Source organism: Talpa europaea, assembly GCF_964194135.1.
Source record: "Talpa europaea genome assembly, chromosome: 11".
NCBI classification, from domain to species: Eukaryota; Metazoa; Chordata; class Mammalia; order Eulipotyphla; family Talpidae; genus Talpa; species Talpa europaea.
Window position 1 is genome coordinate 73,897,593 of NC_140078.1, and position 19,737 is coordinate 73,917,329.

A 19,737-nucleotide genomic window follows, 5' to 3' on the forward strand; every position below is an offset into this window, starting at 1 on the left:
GTTGCACATGTGCTCGATGAATTAGGTTTCGATTTACTGTTTCGCCTTCGGAGAAACCCCTGCGTTCTCCTGTAAATCACGCGAGACTGAGAGGCACGATGGGAGGAGCGACCAGGGTATAAGAAGGGAACCGCGAGAGAGAGAAAGGACTGCGAGGAGACTGTAAGGAGATACGGCAAGGGTTACTGCGAGAGGAGCAGAGAGAAGGCCAGGGAAGTAAGAAAGACAGGGAAAAGAAAGACATGGAAAAGTAGGAAAAGGATAAAGGAAAAATAAAGAAGCAAATGCTAGCGTCAAGTTGTCTCAAGCCCCTCATTTCAATCCTCAGCCCTTCTCTTTTCGTGCCTCCGAATCCCGCGGGTCGGGACATCACAGGACAGAGAAGCATATTCAAGACAATGCTCTTTCCATAGGGTTTCCATGAAAAGAGACAGTAAATAATGACTGAAGCACAGCACAGCACAGAAGGGAGACACAGCAATAGCTGCCTCTTGTAGAGTTAGTGCTAGCACTAAAGGCAATAGCCAATTATTGGAAAAGGGAACAAACTGCAAAGCAGCAAGTTTAAAGAAGTTGGTAGAAAACATTTTCAGGGATTGCTTAGAAGAATACGTTGAAGAAAGATGCACTGAGTATCAATGGGGGGAAAAATAAACAGCAAAGGTTGTTTAGAGACTAATGTATATAATTACAAGATGGTGGGATTCAGAAATTATCATTAGAATCTTCTGAAGGCTGTAAGATATTATTGATGCCAAAGTGGGCAACAAAATACATAGCACTATAGGGGAAAAAGGCTTAAGTAATACAGAAAAACCTGTGCTTAATTTTGTGCCTAAAAGTTTAAGTCTCAAGAGAAAAAATAACCCCAATAAAATCTTCTGTCTCTCCACAATCCCAGTACTATGAATTTTATTCTTTATTAAATTATAACAGAATGGAAGATTTGGAAAAGGGAAATCAAAATTGCTGCCATTTGCAGCAACGTGGATGGAGCTTGAAGGGATAATGCTAAATGAAGTTAGAAGGAGAAAGATAAATACTGGATGGTGTCACATATATGGAATAATAAAGTAACTAACAGTCAGATAAAGACAAGCTTAAAAACCAACCCTTCGAAGCTGACTACATAACTGCAGCTTTAAGAGGGATGAGGGCCTGGGGGAGGGGTAAGAACAAGAGGGAAGGAAGCACAATGGTCTTTGGTGGTAGAACATGGGTGAGTTAGTGGTGGGTGCACTACAGTGGTAATATCTGATGGAGGTACTCCAATATTACCGCAATTAAAAATAAAGAATTAAATAAAATTAAAAAAATATTTAAGAGTAGGATGAAATACAGTTACCATTAATAACAGCAGCCAAGCCTGCAAATTAGAGAGAATACTAACTACAGTGCTTTTCAGAGTAAAACAAGTAACCTCGTGGCAATAATGCAGAACAACAGCTCACTGAACATTCCACGCCAAGACCAGGACACTGTGCAGGAGCCTCGGGATACCCTTCTCATTGCTCAGGTAAGTGAACATTTCAATTCTACATCCACTCACGTGCTGGTTAGTTAAGCACTTTTTATTTCACACATGAAAACAGGGAAATTACACTGTTTTCTGAGCCAATCCCCATTATCAACAAGACAAAATATAATGAGGTATTTGACAACATACATTACATACCACATATATAATATGTGTAAAATATAATATACTTCCTTGTTATAGCTACTAGCCTATGTAAATTTACTGCTCTGATTTTAGAAAAAAATTTAGAAAATGCCACTGATAACATAAAAAGAAAAGCATGCAAGAAATTAGCACATCAGGTCGAAGCTAAAATGAAGAGTTTACCTGCAAGGCAATATAAATCCCCATTAAAACAGCCCCCCCTACAAGACATATAATACAACAGCCTTTGCTTACTTTTGTCACTTTTCTCTGTGCCAGAGACTTCGGAGAAAACTTTTTCTAGTATTGCAATGGTCTGGGCATCTATTTCTTCGGCTCTTTTCACATGCTCTAATAATCTCAACCTTCTGTTCTCCTCCCTCAGGGAATGATTTTCCATTGCATACTTTGCAACTCTGGGGTGGTGCTCTACCTATGACACAGAAGAATTACAGAGTTATCTATATACATTTCACCAATGAACAAGTCTTTCTGAAAAGCCACCAGGAAATAGCATGTACTGGCACGCACTGCTGGTGGCAGCCTTTTGCAAGCCCCATGGAAGCAACTTGACATTGTGATCAGACTGAATATGTACGCATCCTACAATCCCCTTATCACACCTATGGGTCTGTACCCTTGAAACTTTCACCCAAGGTACCTATGGAGATGAACACAAGGGTGTATATTAAGGCAGACTCTGTATGCAAAGGATACTGTCAAATTAACACATAAAAAAGAATAAGGGCACTCTTAAATGACCAGGATACATTAAAAGAAAAGGAAAGGTGCAAAAAAGAGTGTATGTAACCTGCCTTTGTGCACAGAAGGAATAACAGTAAAAATATCCATATTATTTGAATACACATAAAAATATCTGAAAGATAGACAAAAGCTGGTAACAGATTATCTTTGCTTTTTAATGAGTCTGTATTAGCTCTCTATCCTCCCCAGGAAAAGAGGGAAAACAAAAAACTTTAAAGGACTCAACTGTAGAGACTAGTGATTTAGATACTCCTAACTGCCCATGGTGGGGTGGTGGGGGTGGTGATGGAATAACACAGTCACAATGTCAGCAGCAATCTTTTAAAACACTTTCCATTGCACTAAACTACAAAACTTGAGAGACACATTATATGTCTTGAATTTATTTTTAGAATCACAGAAAATGTCATGTACTCACCTGCTCTCTCAGAGTTTGAATCTCATCTCTGAGCTCTGACAGCAAACGATCCTGTTCCTCAGGCAGAAAACTCCCCCGAGACTCCTTGTGGAGCTTCTCTAGGCGCATTATTTGGTCCTCTCGAAACTTCACAATCATTTTATTAGATTGAATAAATTTTTCTTTTTTGAGGGTGAGGTCTTCTAATTGGGTTACTTTTTCTACCAGAGACTTAAGAAATTCATATTTTGGTTAAACATAAAAAATAATTTAGCTTCCCTAAATTTTCATAAACCAAGAAACAAATACTAACTTCATCTTTAATTTCAAAGGCAAAATAGAGTTTTCACAGCCTTCCTTTGTTTTATTTACCTGTGCCATTTATTTCATGCAGAAAAGCACAGCACAAAAAAATAAGTGTCTTGAATCCCCTTTGTAATAATTCAGTTTCCTACCTTCTTTTCCTGTTCAGATTTCATAAAGAATAACATTGCCTCCTGGAAATACTTCACGTAATTAGTCTCATCTTTGTCTGATTCAGTAAGAAAAAAAGGGAAAGGGGAAAAAGAAGATGTTCAGCTCTCAAATTTAAAACCAAGGAAAGAGCTAAAATAGCCCTCAACCTCAATCTAAAGACTCAGACTGTTACCACCACATCATGATTTTCAAATGAATCCATTCAGCTGTGCTTTGAAGAAAAGTTAAGTCTTGCTGAGTCTAGTTAGTAAACATGCATGGATTACATAGGATATGACAGAATCTTGGAAGAAAATTTCAATGAAATTTATTAGTATCTCTTAACATTTAATAGGGACGGATAATTCAAAACTATTCCCATGTCCCTTCCCTCCGTATCTCACAGAATTCAGCATCTATGGTATTTTTTCTGGTTACAGTACCTTGTACTGTGAAATAAACAGCGACACCTATGGAGAATTTCAGGTCACTGTATTATGCTGGGCCTCTCATCAGAGGATTCCATACTAGCATCCACACATGGTCTTCCTCAAGATAAAGGCCATTGTGCCCATCTTACCTCTGGTCAGAAAGCCTTCTGACAGGATCTGTCCTGAACTAAGCTGAGCCAGTTGTTCTTTGAGCCTCTTCACTTCAGCTTGGAGCTGACTCACATTACCTTGGGTGTCTTCATTTACCACAGCCTATTAAAGATTTTTTTTTAAAGCATTGAAACATTTTTGAGGGTGTACAGTATTGTGTTTATATTTAAATATGATTTTGAGTAATAAACACCAAAAAACCTACACTTCATTCTCTCAGTCACCACCACCAGATTCACACAGTGTACTAGAGTGAGGAGGAAGTTTCCTTTCCCTGTATCTTCAAACAGAGCCAGACAGTCTCTCCCCTCATTATGTTTCTCCTCAACTGCGACCTAGGTCTCCACATTTTTGCCTAGTGCTGGGCTCTGCTGGCCTGGCCATGCCATCTAATCCCTTCTTCCTGCCCTCATGGAGAAGAGAAAACACCTCAATGGCTGTCATTTCCCTTCTGTCTTGTCTTTCTAGAAGGGTGTAATGAATTGCAGGGTTAGTCTGAGTTCCATCAGCTTGGGAGAAACTACTTTTTCAGAGGATATCAACCCTCTATTTCCTAAGAGTCTTCCTAAAAAGATGGATTGATTTGACAGCTTTACTTCTGTTATGTTAAATGCTATTTTAAAGAAATGCCTCTTTATCTTAAAGAAATGTCTTAGTTGAGATGACTTCTAAGAGGTTCCAGAAGGCCCACAACACAAAACCCACAAAGTGATAACAAGAACCAAGAGTTGAGTACCAATCAGGTTGAATGGATCGAGTTATGAATACCCAATATCCCAGTTAACAAAAAAAGGCTCTGTCAGTCCCTAGGTCCCCATGTTCTTCTCTTAAGCAAAATCTTCCCACTGAGAAAGATCTAAAGAGTTCATCCTTACACAAGTCCTCACTATCCTAGCCATCTTCCACTATAGGCTGCAGCAGGGGCCTTACCATTGACAGTGACTAGCATAAGGCTCCTGGTTTTGTTGTAGTATGTGTTAAGAAGCCATTTCCAGTCACTTCTGATTCTGGTCAGCCTCATTTCAAGGAGCCCTTATAAATTCTGACATTATTGTCACAGCAATGACATCACAATTCTAGTTACCCCTGAAGTTTTCACTCTCCAAAGACTTTTTTTTTTTTTTAAAGATTTATTTATTCATTTATACAAGCACTGGGTACAGTCAGAAGCGCGGGAGGGTGAGAGAATTCACCAGAGTCAGAGCGGAGAGCAGAGCAGGCAGACTGACGAAACACACTGCTGAGGGGAGCAGTGGGCGGCAGGAGAGGTCTGCGCGCCATGTGGGCCGGGGAGCAGCCAGGGATCGAACTGGCGCTGCAGAGGCTGCGGGCAGCTTTGCAACCCAGCGCTCAACCGCTGCGCCACCGGGGAGGCCCTTGTTTACATATTGTCTATGGTGCTTTCTCACTACAAAGGCAGAGCTAAGCAGTTGGGACAGAGACCATATCATATGGTACAGGAAGCCTAAAATATTCACCAACTGGCCCTTTAAAGGAAAGGTTTTTCTGACCACTGGTGTACACTAGTATTAAGGAAGCTTCTTATAAAGAAAGATGGAGAATTCCTAGAGTTGTAAACAACTTGAAAGACAATGTTTGTCAAATTATTTCTTAACAAATATCCCACCCGCATCTCCATATAAACACACACACACACACACACACACACACACAGTTGTTAGCCTGGTTTAGGGAAATCAATCTACCTATTATGTCCAGCTCAATTATGAAGGAAAAACTTTTGCCCTTAAGAAAAAAAAGTCAAAGAATAAAAACTATAAAATTTAATCTGTACCTCAAATTACATGAGTGCAACAAAAGAAGGCTAGAAACAATGAAATAGAAATCTTGCTTAAAGTTAAACTTTCAACAAATAAATATAAGCTAATGCTAATATTACAGCAATCACAAAAGTGAGTTACTGCAAGCTTAGGTTTTTTTCCTAACTCATTTAATGAAAGGTATTTTACCTTATTTTTAATAAGCTTGGCTCTTTGGGCAAAATTAAGTGTTGACAGGGTTTCCCCAAAACACCTGGATCCAGGATGAACATTTGCAATTATAGCTGTTCTGGCATTACCTCCAAGGGAGTCCTGTTCAATGATATGAATGGTACGGATTCAGACAAGAAGCTATAAAATCTTTTCAAGGAAAGAAAAAGTACCAAGAGGGAAAGATTATCAATCACAGTGAACAATACCAAAACAAGAGCCCATTGGGCTCCCTGTGGCCTCAGCACTAACACTGCTGCAGCCGAAGATTGATCCCCAGATAGGGAGCTAACCCACATAAGGCACAGCAGACTTCTCCTGTCTCACCCACTGCTTCCCCCAGTATGTATTTCAGCAAATCTGCTGCTCTGCTTCCTGCTCTGTCTCTGGTGAATCCTCTCACCACCCACACCTCTGGCCTACACCCTCATTATTCTATGCAAAAATAAATAAAATCTTTTTTTTTTAAACTAAATTATTTATACAAGCACTGGATACAGTCAGAAGCATGGGAGGGTGAGAGAATTTACCAGAGCCAGAGCAGGGAACAAAACAGGCAGACTGATAATACACTGCTGAGGGGAGCAGCGGGCACGGCACGAGAGGTCTGCACGCCATGTGGGACCCTCGCCAGTGGCCCGGGATGGAGCCGACGCTGCAGAGGCTGTGGGCAGCTTCGCAGCCCTGCCCTCAACCACTGCACCACCAGGGGAGGCCCAATAAATAAAATCTTTTCAAAACAATAGTCCACAAAGCCAATCATCTACTTTACCCGAAGTAAGAAGGTAAGTTTGGAGTCTCTGTAGCAAACATGTCTCTGCTTCCCATTACCCACATCAACAAGTGCGGTAATCACTTGGCCCAGGCAACTCAGTGATCGGTTTATGTTACCTGCCTCCTAAAAAAATGAAAAAAATTTAGGTGCACTGATATCCTTTTTATTTTTCTGAGAAAATATTTGTTAAGGATAATTAACTTTTCATTTTTTTTTTTAAAGATTTATTTATTTTATTTATACAAGCACTGGGTACAGTCAAAAGCGCGGGAGGGTGAGAGAATTCACCAGAGCCAGAGCAGGGAACAGAACAGGCAGACTGACAAAATACACTGCTAAGGGGAGCAGCGGGTGAGGCAGGAGAGGTCTGCGCGCCATGTGGGACCCTCCTCGGTGGCCGGGGATCGAACCAGCGCTGCAGAGGCTGTGGGCAGCTTCACAGCCCAGCGCTCAACCGCTGGGCCACCAGGGGAGGTCCAAGGATAATTAACTTTTCATCAAAAAGATGTCCTCAACTATTTTGTAACCTTTTTCTACTTGACATGTGCTGCAATTTTAATATTCAAAGACAAACAAAAACAAAAATCATGTGAAGGAAAAAACTCAATGTCACCTTATGATTGTAATAATTCAAAAATGACCTATAGGTAGTGATTAAAAACTAGGAATAAAGTTGGGGCGGTACATTAATAGGCATATTTTTCACTTTATATTAAAATGTTTGCTAAATGGTCAACAGGCATATGAAAAAATGTTCAACATCCCTCATAATCAGGGAAAGGCAAATTAAAACCACAATGAGATACCACCTTATACTATTAAGAATGGCACATATTAAAAAAAAAAACAACTAGCAACAACAAATTTTGGTGAGGATGTGGTGAAAAAGGAACTTTCCTACACTGCTGGTGGGAGTGCAAACTTGTCCAACCACTGTGGAAAGCTGTGTGGAGGTTTCTTAGTCTATTAAAAATGGAGCTACCATATGACCCAGCAATTCCACTCCTAGGGATCTACCCAAAGGACACAAAAACATTAATTCAAAAGAACACCTGCACCCCTATGCTTATTGCAGCACTATTTATAATAGGTAAGACTTGGAATCAACCCAAATGCCCAAAAATAGATGACTGGATCAAGATGATGTGGTATATATACACAATGGAATACTATTCAGTAATCAAAAAAGATACACTCATGCTATTCACAGCAACATGGATGGTGCTAGAAGGTATTATGCTCAGTGAAATAAGCCAGAAGGAAAAAGAAAAAATATCGGATGGCTTCACTTATAGGAGGAGCACAGGGAAACCAAATAAGGGATCAAGGAAAAAAAAAATAACAAAAAACATAACAAAAACAGACAACTATAAATCAGAAACATTTTCAGGGGAGGAGGAGGAAGGGGGATCAAAACAAGAGAGGGAAGTGCACAAGAGACTATGGTGATGGGGTGTGGGTGAATTGGTGGTATGGGAACTATACCTGAGAAAAGAAAGCAAACACTGTTAAAAAAAAAAAAAAGTGAACAATAATGTAAAATATATAATTTAAAAATAAATAAAACTTTAATTCTGTCTTCAAAAAATCCATTTGCTAAATGATAAAGGTATAACTAATAACCCACCTCCACATTCCACAAAGTCACTGATGCACTTATTACAAGGGAATATTCAGATATTCAGTCTAATTCTGTAAACTACAACACAAATCCTTAAGACAGCAGCTTGGGGAAAAAACAAAAATGTTTGGGTTACATATTTTACTGCAGGTAACATATTTTAATAAGTGGGTCTGCAGTGGGAGAAATATAGAAAAATGAGAAAACAAGTAGAAATTATGAAGCAAGAGGCTTTGAGTTCAGAGTTGCCACCATCTGTACCATTAAGTAAATCAGAAAGGGGGTTTAGAGTCACAAGTAAGAGCCCTATCTGTGGAATTGGACTATCTGGGTTTGAATCTCAGCTCTGTCCTTAGCTTGAGAGTCCCTGGAAAATTTACTTTAGTTTCACTAATTGCTTAAGAGAAAGAATAGTACCTACTTCCTGGACTTGTTGGGAAGGTTAAATAATATATAGCATTTAAAACAGGTCCAGCATATGTCATACTATAAACTTAATCTGCTAATTTTCTTATGTTTCATATCTCAATAGACACATGACCCTGAGATTGCCTGAAATTGCCCCAGAGCTCAGGTGGCTAAAACTCATAGCATACCTTTCGTGCAAAAAGTAGACACTACTCCACCATTTCTGACTCTAATCAGTCCATGCCATACCTACATGCTGCCACTGTACTGTCATCCTTCTGAACTCAAACTCTTGTCCTATAACATGTCCATTCACTATTCTTGCCCCAAAACAAAAATTTCTATTCCTTTCAGATGTGAGCAATTTATTTCTTTGTAGTTGTCACAACAGTCGGCCTGATATTGATTTCTAATAAAGATTCACACACAAGTTGAACTGAAGACCTGAAGACCATAATTCAATTCTTACCTTCAACCTCATTCCTTCTGCATGGGTATCTTTTTGCCTTTCAGATCCTGCTAAATCCACCAGGTTGAGTAGGGAGGTCCGTATATTGACAGTCTCATTGCTTTTCTCCATTGACTCTATTGTAATTGTAAAGACTGCATGAGACCTAGAGGATTCCCTATTCATTGATGTTGATGCCACACGTCTGTTTCTCCATCCTCCAGACAATACCTAAGTTAAAAAATAAAATATGTTAACACAACTTTTAAATGGTATGCAACAGCCATTAACATCGGTAGGAAATTTGTAAAGGATGGTACCAAGGAACGTACTCAAGTCTTTTTCTGTTAAATTCCTTTTCCACGTTATGAAAAGAGAATAAATAGGAAATCAGAAGGCACAGAACCTAAAACTGGCTTTGCCATTCTCTACTTGTGTCAACTTAGTGCAAATCACAAATCTTCTGAATCTTTCTTTACCTAGACAATGAACAAATTAGACAAGATGAACTTGGAAATTAACTTCAAAACAAAAGTTCTGTCAGTTCTTTTGGAACTATTCCCTATCCAAACACAGGAAGGCTCATATTGCAGGCTCCGGAATCAGATGAACATGAGTTCAATCCCTGACTCTACTGTTTACTAGCCATGTGATCGGAGGCCAAATGAACCTTTTAAGGCTCAGTCCCATATATATATAACATGAGAAATGCGGACACCACAAGAGAAGAACATCTCAAACTTAAATATACATACCAATCACCTAGTGACCTTGTTAAAATGCAGATTTTAATTTAGTACATGTGAGGCAGGGCTAGGGATCCAGCATTTCTAACAAGCTCCCAGGTAATACTGACAGTCTGAGAACTACATTTAGAGAACAAGGGTTAATAACATATGCAAGTGGCAATATTTTGTAGATGTCAAATATTATATAATAAAAAAAAAAAATTAAAACTAATTGACCGGGTCAGATTCCATAAAAAGTACAGACTATTTTCTAAATTCCTGTCAAGAGATGTGTTTCGGGCCTCCCCGGTGGCGCAGCGGTTGAGCGCTGGGTTGCAAAGCTGCCCGCGGCCTCTGCTGCGCCGGTTCGATCCCCGGCTGCTCCCCGGCCACCAGAGGAGGGTCCCACATGGCGCACAGACCTCTCCTGCAGCCCGCTGCTCCCCTCAGCAGTGTACTTCGGTCCTTCTGCCTGCTCTGCTCCCTGCTCTGGCTCTGGTGAATTCTCTCACCCTCCCGCGCTTCTGACTGTACCCAGTGCATGTATAAACAAAACAAACAAACAAACAAACAAATAAATAAATAAAACATGCCTCTATTAAAAAAAAAATTAAAAAAAAAAAAGAAAGAGCTGTGTTTCTCCTGAGTTAAATGATCAAAAGAAGCTGTTTTTTGACACCTAACATAGAAGGGTGGAAAATAAGGGGAAGAGAGCAGTTTTAGCTGGTTTAAAAAGCAGAGTCCAGGGCCTCCTTGCTGGCATAAGGGGTTAAACACAGCACTGTGACGCAATCCACAGCCTCTGCAGCATGAGTTCGATCCCCAGCCGGCCAGGAAGCTACCCACATGGCACAGCACATCTCTCCTGTCTCACCCACTGCTCCCCTCAGCAGTGTATTTCAGTCAGTCAGCCCCACTCTGTCTCTGGTGAATCCTCTCACCCCATCTCCCCACCCCTCTGGCCTGTACCCCAGCTCTTGTATGCATATATAAATAAATCTTTAAAATAAATAAAATAATAAAAAGCATAATCCAGGAGCTCCTCAAGCAAACAGCTACCAGTAGGAACTACTAGAGAAATATGTACGCTAACAAACTGTAACCACTGGTTTTTAAGAGTACCCAAAAGGAATACACAGCACTAAAATGTTGCAAAATCAAGAAGCTCAAGATTCTACTTTAACTAAGAGGACATCTATAAAATATTCTTTTTTCTTCTCAATAATCTTCTATGTTATGCCTTTGGAAATATTTTTAATACCCCAATTCTTGCTTTTTTGAGATTAAGGAGCTTTTCACAGCATGATACATTCATTGCCTAAGGATCAAATAGCTCAAGGGAGGGTACCTGATAGGCTTCAGCAGCTGAGGTCACTACCTGCTCCACTGAACCAACAACAAAGACCCCTTTCTTGATATGCTCCCTTAAGTACAGTCCAGCCGATGCAGAGTCCAGCAGGTCATAGATCTGTTCGTTGTAGATTTCAATAAAGGAACACTTACAAAGGAAACTCTTTCCAGCGCCAGCCTGCAAAAAGAGAAGCCTTATTTAAATATATTATTTTCATGCATTCATCCCTATCTTTATGTACATTAATAGTTCACATGCTTCACTAGGTATAAATTTCCTACAATGTCATCCTTTACACACTACAAAACACCTAAAAGTCAGTTTTAAAAAATCTAGGTAACCAGAGGTCACAGGGGGTAGGAGAGGGAGAAGATGCCCACATGGGTGGTTTAGTGGAGGGTGAGTAGAACATGTGCACTATATGGAAAAGCAAAAATGTAACCAAAAAATCAAAATTTAAAAAATCTAGATAATTAGTTCCAATACAGCATTACACTCTAAAGCAGCATCAAACTGTGATTCAGGAGGCAATGTATGCTAGAGCAAAACAAGTAGATGGGAATGGAGCAGTCCAATTAACAATTCCATTTTTGTCTTACATTGGACATCCTCACAAAATTTTACTTGAAACAAGTGTTATATTCTTTAAAAGACTAAAAATAACTTAGTCTCTCAATAGGATTGCTAACTACAGAAGAATTGCATGACACTAAACTTATTTCACCAGCATATCATGTACATGTCCAACTGCAAGGTTAGGGGACAAATGGTAAACCACTGTTATATATCAGTCTCCTTGGTACAAATGCAATAGAATCTAGAACATTAATGATCATTAAGCCTAGATTTCACCAAGAAGCACAATCATGAAAATGGTCCACTCTGGGAACCAATGAAGGAGGAACACCAACACCTCCAGGATGATGAAGCCACACATGTGAAACAAGATAATGGTCAGGTACTAGCAGGTGCTACAAAAGAGGAAAGAATGGGCCCATCACCATTAGATGTGAGATGAGGAGGATCTTGGGCCATCTGTAGCCAACTGTCAGTCAAGAGACAGACAGGAGGCAGAGTGTAGTGATCTGTTTTCCTCAGTTAAGATTTTCTTTACACTTTCAAAATCTGAGAGCCTAAAGATCACTGTATAATGTTTTTAAGCCAACAATCTCACCAGCAAGGATGATGTATGTTTTATAAACTAAACACTTAAATTTAAACTCAGAATCCTAAATTTTATCCTAATAGTTGAAAGGGATATCACACTAGGCTATCCACATCAGAGTCCACCTAAGTCCCTCCATGTCTCATGAGCCAACTCTTAATAGCTAACTATTCAAAACTAGATTATATATCATAGAACCACTTTATTTTTACAATAAGTTTTACCTTCTCTTTTTCACGTTCAATTAAGGAAAATAAGTATTCAAAACTCCGCGGGATTACTCCTCTCAGGTTATGAGAAAAATTGTCAGATTCAGATGGTCCTAAAAAATATATAAGAAAAAGCTGTTTATTTTTATACTGTTATAGGAGTCCTTTAAAATGGCAACGCTAAAAGGCAATTTGTACAAAAGTAAGCTGACACATTGCAAAGCCAGTTTCATATTTGTACCTCAAAACAAGTTAAATTTTGGTCTATGAAAGTTCACATAATAGAATCTGCCTACATACAGGATAGAAGGAAAGTCCCACATAATAGTCACCAACATATATTTAAAAGAAGTTGTTGTTTGATAATGAAAATACCCATATATGTAACAAGTTTGAAATTTTTCCTATAGTCAGATACCAAATTACCAGCAATATCAAATAACTGTATTTTAAACTTTGTATATGACAATCATTCTCATAGGCTCACATGTACAAACTAGCTGTGTGACCACAGGATAATTAATCTCTCAGAATTCTCAACTGTAAAAGAGAAGATAATAACGTAATAACTACCCCATAGAGTATTACTAAAAACTGGTACTAGCTAGTACATTTTTGCATTGGGCAGTGAAAGCCAGACTAGTAGAAAGATTCTATAAGAATATTTTACAAGGTTTCTATGGAGACAGAAAACTACAGAATAGTTCTTTATTTTGTTAACACTGGGAAAAGAGGAAAATATGAGTAGCTAAGTTAAATACAATAATATATTGTAAAGCAATGGAAATAATTATCACATGCAATAACAATGCATCAAGAAACATTGCTGAGGGAAAGCAGTCAGACATTAAAAGAATAAGCGTAAAATTTCACTTGTAGAAGCTGAAAAACAAGCAAAATTAATGATAGATTCAGAGTAATACATACTTTAGGGGACAGGGATTGGGATACTGACTGACTCAGATGGTTGGTGGTTATACAGGTATATAGGTATATTAAATTCATGAAACTCAATTCAAAAGTTTTATTGAGCACCTACTCTGCACTAAACACTGAGCTGGAAACATAATTATAAACATAGACTTTCCTATCATGGAATTCGCAATCTCACAAAACTATAGGAAATATTCTTAATTTTATGAAGTCAGCATCATATAAATTATGCCTTCCCAAAAATGTACTAGGTACTATATCATCACAGAAAGAGAAGATAAAGTCAAAAAGTATTTACTTACCCATCATAGTAAATGTTTTTCCTGAGCCAGTCTGTCCACTGTAAAAAAAATGGTTTATATACTTTTACACATAAAATTTAAGACTACCCTCATATATTTTTTTAAATAATTTGCCTTTTTAAAATTTTTTTAAAGATTTATTTATGCATACAAGAGCTGGGGTACAGGCCAGGGATGCGAGGGGAGACAGGATTCACCAGAGACATAGTGGGGAACAGAACAGACAGAGCGAATGAAATACACTGCTGAGGGGAGCAGCAGGCGAGAGGTCCACGGCACCATGTGGGTTGCTCCCTGGCAGGCCGAGGATCGAACTCGTGCTGCAGAGGCTGCAGATTGCTTTATAATGTGGTGCTTAACCCCTTCTGCTACCAGGGAGGCCCTACCCTCATATTTTATATATTCTATTACTGTATAAATTTTACCCACATAAACTTCATTCTTTTCAAAAATTACATTAGGTAAAATATGAAAAAACATTTTCCTTTTGCTAATCACTGTTAATTGTCTAACAAATGTTTCCAAAGAATACAAAAATAGTCCATCAGAGTTTTCATTTAATTCTGTTTACAAAATCGGAATATTTTTCAAAGTGCTCTGCAACATGTTCCCTCCCTTAATTTTATCTCACGTTTTTATAAACCAGTAAATAGATATAACTCAATTTTAATAGCTACATAGTATTTCATGAATGTATTATAAATTATTAATAAAAATCAACTGGGGAAACAATAAATCTAGGAAAGGATATAAAGAAAAGGGAAAACTCATCCATTGTTGGGAACATAAATTAATGTAGCTGGACGGAAAATGGCATAGAGATCCCTCAAAGATCTAAAAATGAAAATATATTATTTAGTAAGACCACTTCAAGGTGTCTACCCAAAGAAAATGGAAACTCTAATATGAAAAGGTGCATAAAAAACTCTAATATGCACCCCTATGTTCACAGCAGCATTATTTACAATATCCTCAACAACTAATGATAATTTACTATCTTTGAGAGGCAGAATTTAGGAAAATTACATTTTTTTGAATTGCTGCATTATTTAGAATAGCAAAAATTGGAAACAGAAGTCCAACTGGGGCCTCCCAGGTGACGCAGCGGTTGAGCGCTGGGTTGCAAAGCTGCCCGCGGCCTCTGCAGCGCCGGTTCGATCCCCGGCTGCTCCCCGGCCACCGGAGGAGGGTCCCACATGGCGTGCAGACCTCTCCTGCCGCCCGCTGCTCCCCTCAGCAGTGTACTTCGGTCCTTCTGCTTGCTCTGCTCCCCGCTCTGGCTCTGGTGAATTCTCTCACCCTCCCGCGCTTCTGACTGTACCCAGTGCATGTATAAACAAAACAAACAAACAAACAAATAAACATGCCTCTATTAATAAATAAATAAATAAACAAAAGTCCAACTACATTTTTCTTTTTTTTTTTTTTTTTTTTTTTTTTTTTTTTTTTTTTTTTTTTTTTTTTTTTTAATAGGGGCATGCTTTATTTATTTGTTTTGCTGGTTTGTTTGTTTGTTTTTGTTTATACATGCACTGGGTACAGTCAGAAGCGCGGGAGGGTGAGAGAATTCACCAGAGCCAGAGCGGGGAGCAGAGCAGGCAGAAGGACCGAAGGACACTGCTGAGGGGAGCAGCGGGCGGCAGGAGAGGTCTGCACGCCATGTGGGACCCTCCTCTGGTGGCCGGGGAGCAGCCGGGGATCGAACCGGCGCCGCAGAGGCCGCGCGCAGTTTCGCAACCCAGCGCTCAACCGCTGCGCCACCGGGGAGGCCCCAACTACATTTTTCTTCTCATAGTGTATATATATATATATATATATATATATATATATATATCAATCATTCATGATATCCTATGAAACACTGCTAGTTCTAACTAAAACCAGAAAGTCTACTGCTAGAAGAAATAATTACACTACAAACTGTGTTCCTATTTATGAAATAAATCTGAAATTATACTAAAATTTACCTTGTAAAACTGCCAAATTTACCACAATGCCTTCTGGTCCCTCCAGCTTACAGGTCAACATTAAATCTACAGCAATATTTTAAGGTTGCCAATATTCAGATATTCAGGATCACTGTACTATACATTTGGAAGACAATTTGGCAGTTTATTATGAAGTTAACCATAGACTTAGCACATGGATTACCAAAGGGAACTGTATATAAATACTGCCATTGGTAGATCTCACACAGGATACAGATAACAACTTTAAAACTGTTCTACCTGTATATTAGGATTGAATAAATAAGCAAATGTAAGATAAATATAGGAGCCAGATTTCTTGCTGTCAGACACAAGGGAAGTTACATGCAAGGACGGCTAGAGTAAACACTTTGGATTCACTGGATTCTAGAATGAACCCATGTGCATTCTAAATCTTGAATTAGAGCCAGAGACTTTAGTATAAATCCATGTTTAGCTTAATTATAAACAAATTGATAAATATAAAAATTACATATGTACATATATAAAATATATACTTTATATAAAGTATATATATACTAACTCATGTCTATATACCATAACTATATGTATGATTAATTATGTGTGTATATATATATGTCACCATGTTTATAGACATGATTTAGTTTCTCTACATAAATTACCTAGTTCTCTTTGCTGAAAAGGAACAGAAGCAACAACACTCCAGCAGTAACAAACACACCTAGTGTCTAGATCTTGATTTCTAAATACCATTCTCCAATAAAACTGTTGATTCTAGGCCAAGGACAGAGAAAATACAAGATGAGCGAGGAGCCTCTTGTAGTATCAGAAAGTAAGAAAGTGTTCAAAACAAGATGTGACATATCAAAGAGACACAATCTCAAATAGTTTCCAGTGGCCAAACTATAACAATATGAGCAACAAGATAAAATAAGGCAGTATTATAAACCAAAGTATTAATATAAAATAAATATACATGATTCCATTGCATATAACTGAATAAAGAAATAAATGGAGAAGAGACAAATCTTCCTTATAGAAGAATTTCACATGATATATGTAGATACTTTCCAGGAGGTGAAATTTAGCCACCTTCACCTATATTATCCAGCTGGGGTCAATCTAATCAAATGATTCTTTCATATTAGAGAACTTGGCCCAGCTGTAATAACACAGAGATGTGACTAGGAAAGAAAAGCCAAGTAATGTGTGTGGCCTCTACAAAACAGAAAAGGCAAGGAAGTGGATTCTCTCTTAGGCTTCCAAAAGAGCACACAGCATATGAGAACTGTATCAGACGTCTCATCTGTTATTTCAAGCCTCTAAGTTTGTAATAATTTGCTAGAGCAGCCATAGGAAACAAAAAAGCACTATTGTACCCTTGAATAAGGATACAGTCGACAACTTACTATGCAAAGATGGTACCATTATATCCACTCATGCAAGACTCCACAATGCCTTTGGCCACAGTTGAAAACACAGACTCCTACAAATGTAAGCACCAAACATGTAAGGATTTCATTAAAATGAAAACATTTTTCCTAATGTTTCCTAAGGCTAATTAAACATTCTATATAACAATAAAAACTGCAAGATTTTTTTAACATTTGTGATAACACAGAAATTATATCCACTACAGGAAAAAAGGTAAAGCAACTCAGATGATAAAACTTGCACATAATTATGTCCATTAATCTATACAATTAGACATTTAAAAGCTCATGTCTAGACTTTATTTTTTAAAAAGATTTATTTTATTTATTTATGCATACACAAGCTGAGGTGGAGGCCAGAGGGGCAGGGGTGGGGAGAGGATTCACATAATGGGGCACAGAACAGGCAAATCTACTGAAATACATTGCTGAAGGGAGCAGCAGGCGAGACAGGAGAGGTCTGCTGGGCCATGTGGGTCAGCTCCCTGGTTGGGATTGAACTTGTGCTGCAGTGGCTGTGGACAGCTTCATAGTGCTAAGACTTAACCCCTTGCGCTACCAGGGAGGCCCATGTCTAGGCTTTATACAAGTTCTGTTTAGCACACTGCATGCAAATATTACTCTGATTTGAGCATAAAGTAAAATAAAAATATTTTCTTCAGTGCTTTTCTCACAAACTGGTACTAATCAATATTTTTTATTTTCATTTTACATGTAAGTAATGCAAACTACTGAGCATCTGAAACGTGGCTAGTCCAATTTGAGATGTTGTTAAGTATAAAACATAGAGCACACAGCAGATTTGTAAAGCTGAGCATGAAAAAAAAAGAGGAAGAGGAATACCTCATTAATAATTTGCCTCATATTAATTACATGTTGAAATGATATTTTGTATAAGCTGGGTTAAATAAGATAACAGAAATAGGGCCTCCCCGGTGGCGCAGCGGTTGAGCGCTGGGTTGCGAAGCTGCCCGCGGCCTCTGTGGCGCCGGTTTGATCCCCGGCTGCTCCCCGGCCACCGGCGGAGGATCCCACATGGCGCGCAGACCTCTCCTGCCGCCCGCTGCTCCCCTCAGCAGTGTACCTCGGTCCTTCTGCCTGCTCTGCTCCCCGCTCTGGTGAATTCTCTCACCCTCCCGCGCTTCTGACTGTACCCAGTGCATGTATAAACAAAACAAACAAACAAACAAAATAAATAAATAAAACATGCCTCTAAAAAAAAAAAAAAAAAGATAACAGAAATAAAATTAGTTTTATCTGGGTTTTTTTTTCCCCTTACTTTTTTAAAATGTAGCTACTAGGAAATTTATATATGCTTTTTATTTCCACTGTCTAGCCATATCATGGATGAAAATATAAAAGAGCTAAAGATTTAAATGTCTCGGGGCCTCCCTGGTGGCGCAGGGTGTTAAGACGCGGCACTGTGGGGCTGTCCCAGCCACTGCAGCACGAGTTCGAACCCCGGGCAGGGAGCTACCCATATGGCTCAGTGGACCTCTCCTGTCTTGCCCACTGCTCCCCTCAGCAGTATATTTCAGTCACTCTGCCTGTTCTGTTCCCCACTCTGTCTCTGGTGAATCCTCTCCCTCCCCGCACCTCTGGCCTATACCCCAGTTCTTGTATGCATAAACAAATCTTTAAAAAAATTTAAATGTCTCACCTGTGATGTTTGACACAGTGGCCATTAGCCACATATAGTTATAGGAATTTAAATTAAAATTAAGAAACTTGAAAGTCAGGCCTGTAGATGAACTACCTCAGATGCACCGTAACGGAAAGTGTAGGCAGGACATTTCCACCACTGCAGAAAGTTCTATTGTATAGAGCTGACTAGATCTTGACTAAGCTGTTGTTACTTAGAAAAGCAGTTATTGACATCACAGAAATCTAAGTTGATCACTCTTTGGTATGAACTGAATGTCCATGTCCCCCCCCACCCAAATTCATATGGTGAATCTTGATCCCCAATGTGATGACATTTAGAGATAGGGCCTTGGGAGATAACTAGGTCATGAGGGTGAAGGAGACCTCATATTGGGAGTAGTGCCTAAGCAGATAATCTCCAGGAGGGAGAACGTAATCATCAGCAGAGTAAGAAAACTTGCTTCCTCTCTCTTCTCCACGTCAGGACACAGTCAGAAAGGAGCTGTTTATAAGCCAAGAAATGCACCTCATCAGACACTCGATCTGCTGGTCCTACCTTAAACCTCCCAGCCTCCAGATCTGTGAGAAATGTTTTCTGTTTAAGCCACCCACATTTGATGCCACAGTGAAAGAAACACTCCTTAAATTAGGCATTTCAGCTGTACTTGTCACTCTAAGCAGCTCTGAAAAGGATGCCTCACTAACCCCTATCACTAGATGGAGAAAGTTAAGCAGGCTTATGTCATTCTGGTATAAAGATTGATGAAGAAAGAAAAATATTTGCTAAAATGCAATTTGAAATATTTATGGATTTTTTGCACATCCTTCTCTGAACTCTATCAAGATAAAAAGGGACCAGAAATGAAATCCTCACAAATAACAGTCTTCTGTGTTCCA

General features: G+C 38.9%; 1 protein-coding gene across 1 annotated transcript in view; it reads right to left on the minus strand.

Annotated features, from left to right (window-relative positions):
• KIF15 (kinesin family member 15) overlaps nt 1–19,737 on the minus strand; it is a gene marked incomplete at both ends in the record, with an annotated part of 53,577 nt that overhangs the window by 30,637 nt on the left and 3,203 nt on the right. The window contains 11 exons of the mRNA XM_084247404.1: nt 1,919–2,096; nt 2,847–3,056; nt 3,281–3,357; nt 3,862–3,985; nt 5,854–5,976; nt 6,647–6,772; nt 9,148–9,357; nt 11,203–11,382; nt 12,595–12,692; nt 13,815–13,852; nt 17,173–17,249. Coding sequence (XP_084103530.1) covers nt 1,919–2,096; nt 2,847–3,056; nt 3,281–3,357; nt 3,862–3,985; nt 5,854–5,976; nt 6,647–6,772; nt 9,148–9,357; nt 11,203–11,382; nt 12,595–12,692; nt 13,815–13,852; nt 17,173–17,249 — 1,441 coding nt within the window. The remainder of the gene's footprint in view (nt 1–1,918; nt 2,097–2,846; nt 3,057–3,280; nt 3,358–3,861; nt 3,986–5,853; nt 5,977–6,646; nt 6,773–9,147; nt 9,358–11,202; nt 11,383–12,594; nt 12,693–13,814; nt 13,853–17,172; nt 17,250–19,737) is intronic.